We start from the raw sequence: 5,892 nt of genomic DNA on the forward strand, positions 1-5,892 counted from the left end.
TCATACTATGGAATATTATATTGACAAAGAATATCTGAACATGTTAAAAATAAAGAACCAGTTAAAGAGTGAGCTTTAGTGTCTTATTATGTGCTAAGTTCGTTTGTTTTATGTCTTATTTAAGTTTGTTAGACATTGTCATACATGATAGATATTATTTACTTGTTTAAATGCTAATGCACACATTCACAGCCACCATACTTGAATGCCAGATTGAGATTTACACTTCTAGATTATTGCTTGTTGTTTAACATGTTGTAGAATGAGTAATACAAATACTCAAGTAGTTGGAGACTCATCTCAAAGTGACAAGGCACAATGGGATGCCCCATTGATAACAGCCTTTGTCAACATCTATGTCGATCGTCACAAAGTAGGCGATAGGTCAAACGCTCATTTTATCAAAGATGGTTGGAAAAGGATAATCGCAGCATTTAAACAAAAAATCGATAAGTCTTATGATCAAACCCAACTTAAGAATAAATGAGATAATCTGAAGAAAGAGTGGTGATTGTGGGAGAAGTTGGTGTTTAGTGAGATAGGGCTTGGATGGGATGATCAACGTCAGACTGTGCTGGCTGATTCTGAATGGTGGGAGAGGAAAATCAAGATATTTCATTGATACTGTTAATTTGATGATCTTTGTTCATTTACTAAAATTAAATTCCTCAATATGTTTTTGCAGGAGGATAGGAAGTGCGTTAAATTCCACAATCAGGGAATCGTGGACAGAGAGGGTTTGTAGTTCCTCTTTCGAGGTCAAGCTGCTACTGGAGAGCATGCATTCAATCCTTCTTCCACTGTCTTACCTGAAACAGTGGTAGAAGACAGTCAAGTAATTGATGAAGATGAGAGGGGAATTGAAGATTTGTAGCTTTCCCAGGATGATGATTCAAATGATCCAAAGTACAATGCAAATATTGATGTCCAGAGTTCACCTACTCCACCAGTACGTGCAAGCAGGAGGTCCTCCACTCCAGTGAACCGTGGTAGACGCAAGAGGAAGGCTAGTGATATGCGAGATGAGATCAGTTCCTCCTTAGGTCAACTGGTGACAGTAGTACAGAGTCGCACTTCAGTTGCAAATTCTGTATACAATGCTGGTGACATTGATAATGTTATGCATTTGCTGGAAGAGTTCCCAGAGACATCAAATGGGGGACCTCTGCTAAGGTTTGCACTCAGGTTGTTTGAGAAGAAGGAACATCCGGATTGGTTTTTGGGGATAGGAAGGAAGAAGTGACAGCTGGAGTGGTTGCAATCAAAGTTTGATGAGGCTAATGGTGGGGGGAATTCGGGCTCCGTTTAGTGTTGGATTTGGAAGATGCTTGGTTTAGAATCTGTTTGTCTCTAATGTTACTAATTATGTGAAGACTTTATTATCCTTTTAGTTAATGTAGTTTGCTGGATTAATGATGCTACTGAGATACATCTGCACTTTCGTTACCAGATTGTTGGACATCTAAGTTTAAATATGTTGTATGGATTTATGTTTTATGGATTAATTGAACTGAGTTCTTTTATTTTAATGTAGTAACTTTATATTCAAATGTTATGGAATATGTACTTATATGGGATTTTCTAACAGGTTATGGATCATAATGATAGGGAGTGGGATGATCATGAGTTTACTACGGATGCCTGCATTTTAGGCGCGGTGGTAGCAATTAGTGAGCTAACATATTTTGTGCCTCGTCAAAAATGTTGGACATCTACGTTGTCTGGTCATAAATGGATATCAGATTTAATTCGAGGTAATCAAATCAAATCTTTGTCTATTTTGAGGATGGAAAAACGTGTTTTCATTGATTTGTGCAATGATTTGTGCAATGAATTGTCAACAAAATATGGGTTAGTGGCAACACGTGAAGTTGGATTGAGAGAGATGGTTGGTATTTTCATATATATTGTTGCACAAGGGGTTAGTACTAGAGTAGTGCAGGATCGGTTTCAACATTCTGGTGAAACAATTCATCGTCAATTTCACAAAGTGATGGATAGCATTATAAGAATGTCCAAGGATATTATTAGGCTGAGAGATCCTGAGTTTAACGTGACTCCCCATCAAATCACTGAAAATGATAAGTTTAATCCATTTTTCAATGATTGCATTGGGGCAATTGATGGTACACACATAGCTGCAGTTGTGCCTCCTGACCAACGTACTCCATACATCGGGAAGAAAGGAGTGACGACTCAGAATGTGATGACAGTATGTGATTTCGACATGTTATTCACATTTGTTTGTGGTGGATGGGAAGGGTCAGCGTATGATTCTCGAATATTCAATAAAGTCTTATCAGATGTACATAGCAATTTTCCTCACCCTTCTACAGGTAAACTTTATGCATTCAGTTATACTATTTATATTTATTTTTTGAGAACTGACATTAAATTTGTTTATTGTAGGGAAATACTATTTAGTTGATGCCGGATATGCACATCAGAGGGGATATCTTGGGCCTTATAAAGGGTAGAGATATCACCTAGAGGTATTTCGAAATGGACCACAAGCCACAGGCCCCCGAGAAGCATTCAACCATGCTCATTCTTCTCTACGAAGTGTTATTGAGCGTACTTTCGGAGTATTAAAGAAGAAATGGTTGATCCTAACTCGGATGCCGTCATATAAATTTCCTACTCAAGTAAAGATTGTTGTTGCGTGCATGGCCTTGCACAATTTCATTCGAAGGCACGCTATTGAAGATGAAGATTTTATCGCATATGGTGACGAATCTGTGGTTATTGGAAATGACAACGACTTTGGTACTTCGGTGGACGTTTGGGAGCCTTCACATTTAAATGAAGATTTAGAGATGACCACTTTACATGATATGATTGCTGCGGAGTTATATGATTTATAGTGCAGCATAAAGTGAATCAATGTTCTTTGATATTAATGTATAATATACTATGTAATAATGTATAAAATATATGTATTTGGTATTAATGTAAAATATTTATATATTTATTACAACTTATAATTATATCACCTCACCTCACCTCACCGCAATTTTATTCATCCAAACGCTAAATTGAACATCAACTCACCTCACCACAGTTTTTTTTCTAACACGCCAAACGTTTTTTGCATTCAGAACTCACCTCACAGCACCACAACTTTGCACTTCACAGCACCACAGTTTTGCGGTGAGGTGAGGTGCTGCGAGATAGAAAGCTGTGGTGCTGTGAGGTGAGTTCTGCTATAAAAGCGTTGACCTCGGTTCTTCGCCGGCGATGGTTACACATTCTCGATTTCTACTCCGATGCCGTCAATGCCCACTTCTCTGGTCTGTGGTGGCGGCTGCATCGCCGGCGATCGTGCCCTCATGGTTGGCGCGGGGAATGTGTTCAAGGAAGAGAAAATATTAGAGAGAAGTTGAGGATATTAAGGGTAGCACAATGAAAAGTTGAGAGCAATTTTAGAAGAAAATGTAAAATGGTAGGAAATGGTAACAAAATTATCCATTTTAGAACAATTATTCTTATTTTATAAATTAATTTTTATTTATTTTTCTATTTCTTTACATGTTTTACAACTAAAATGCATAAAAACGTAATTTGCATATAACATATTAAAATGCTATCACCATATATTCTATCAATTTTTTTAATCAGCATATATTTTGTTAAACGAACCCATGATTTGCATTTGCCAAGAGTGTCAATAGTGCGTTTAAATCCACTTGTTATTTATATAAGAAATGTTGCAAAAAAGAAACGATTTCATGAGTAGTTTAATTACTACTTCCAAAACCCCACCAATAATATAAGCTTATATTACTATCAACAACTCTTGATGGTAATGTCAAATGGGGTCTCTTCTCCATCTAGCTTAAGCTTGTAACTAGTGAGTATTCAAATCAAAGGTGTTAATAACTTCATACAAGGATATTTTCGTCCTTTTAAAGCCATTTTGTCATCGACTCCAGCCCATAGAAAGTCAAAATTCTTGAACTACTACAGTACTACTCATCAGTATCAGTATCACTGTGTGCTGACTTCAGCCCACAGAAAAAATGGGCCCGGCGAATGACAAATAGCATAAAACAATTTATGGACCGTAGATCTACCAGTGGACTGGAACTACTCGAAATTTGGTCCCCCGGCCAGCCTTAACTTCCAAACCAAATTTATTATTGAGATCATCCTACCCTTCATTCTGTCTCATCATTTTTCAATGTACTGTGATTTGATACTGGAAAATAGGATTGAGAATTCTCCCTACAGTTGCAAAGAAAATAAACCAAAATGTCGAGCTGATTTACTGTAAATAATTAACCCAAGGAAGGCTTTAAGGATCGAGTAATTATTTACAGTAAATAAATAGTAAGGACCCTAATGGTAATAAAATGATTGATAAAGAGAATCTACTATTCTAGTGGTTTATTACATAATTAGATTCTCGTAAACCAACATGACTTGCACTTCATTGCCTCATATGAGTAACAATAGTTTGATAAGTGAGGATACAAAAATGACTTCCATTCAAAATTTACCACGTGTCTTAGCACTTGACACAAATGATGAAACATCAAAGGGCGAACACCCTAGGATGAGCATCCAAGAAGGAGAGGAGGAGAGCTCCTCGACAAGACCGAAGCGCTACCCTTGGTGTGCCATCTGAGCACACATGCTTAGTATCCCGAAGACCAAGAGTCTACAAGAGAACCAATAGTCCCTGAGAGTCCATAAAGAGGATCAAGAGTCCCCAAGAGCATCAAAGTTGGACGATAAGGAGAGCTTTTAGCATGATTGAAGAGCGACCCTTGGTACCCCGCTGAGCACACATTCTCGGTTTAGTGAAAATGTCATACCCCAATGTGAAAAGGCCCACAAGAAGATAAATTACAAAGGAAGCAATAAATTGTGGATCAGTACCTACGATCTCAACATTAATGAGGAGAGTTGGTATTGGTGGGGGTATTGAGAGATGATAGAGGTACTTTCTTGTGCATATTCTCTTGTAGTGTGGTGTGGCTGACTCGAATGAAGCAAAATTTTGTGCTATTAGAAAGGCATTGGATCTATCAGTGGGATCTTGGGCAACATTAGATAATCATATCGTGATAGAAACAAACTCCAGGAATGTATATACATGATTTGTTAAAGATGATGTGGTGCCCTGGAAGTTTAACCAAATAAATAAGGCAATTGAGGTGACGAGGTTGAGATTACCGCATGTTGAAATGATTGGTATTTCCAGGCAAAGAAATGATGTGGCTGATCTCTTAGCAAAAGAGGGGGGCAGAAGAAGAGGAGATTATGTGCTATGATTTTGATGAGCTAATTTCACTTTTGAAGCTTTTCATTGTTCCTAGTTTTGTTGTGCTTTTCTGGCCATCTATTTCAATGCCCTGTTGTTGTTGTTCCTCTTTTGTGTTAATATAATTTGTGTTTATAAAAAAAAAAAACTCATATATAAAAGGGGCCCCTACCACAGGTAAAGAAAAAAGGTTGAATCCCAACTCATGCACTCTAGCACACTTAATAGCAAATTGAGAGAAGATAGTTTCGAATACCAAACACTCTTCCTTTCTGACTGTTTACTAATTTGAGCGTCGGAGAGATCCCCCGAGCATACCCTCAGGCCCCCCATAGCTTAGGAGCTTGTTTGTGCAGATCACCCTTCAATGCGAGAAGGATCTTCCTGACTTCGGCTCTACCATCAATGATGCCCTTAGAGAAGAATAGGAAGATATGGATTAAAAGTTAAAAAAAAAAACTAATCAAAATGAATTTTGTGCGCTAATAATATCACAAGGAGTTTAAAACCCTTTAAGAATGGTGTACCCCATTTTAAGTTTTTAACACATGAACACAAATGAGGACACACAAGTCATTATCAAATAACCACCAACTCTTGCAGTAATTTCGCTCAACACCTCTTAC

The 5,892-nt window shown here is 37.6% G+C and overlaps 1 protein-coding gene across 1 annotated transcript; it reads left to right on the top strand.

Moving 5' to 3' along the window:
• The first annotated feature begins 1,591 nt into the window (after nucleotides 1–1,591).
• On the top strand, nucleotides 1,592–2,864 carry LOC119987925. The gene is made up of 3 exons (XM_038832831.1): nucleotides 1,592–2,336; nucleotides 2,410–2,473; nucleotides 2,564–2,864. The coding sequence occupies exons 1-3, from the start codon at nucleotides 1,592–1,594 to the stop codon at nucleotides 2,862–2,864; spliced, it is 1,110 nt and encodes a 369-aa protein (XP_038688759.1).
• The last annotated feature ends 3,028 nt before the right edge of the window (nucleotides 2,865–5,892 follow it).

This window comes from Tripterygium wilfordii, chromosome 21 (genome assembly GCF_013401445.1).
Source record: "Tripterygium wilfordii isolate XIE 37 chromosome 21, ASM1340144v1, whole genome shotgun sequence".
Classification (NCBI taxonomy): domain Eukaryota; kingdom Viridiplantae; phylum Streptophyta; class Magnoliopsida; order Celastrales; family Celastraceae; genus Tripterygium; species Tripterygium wilfordii.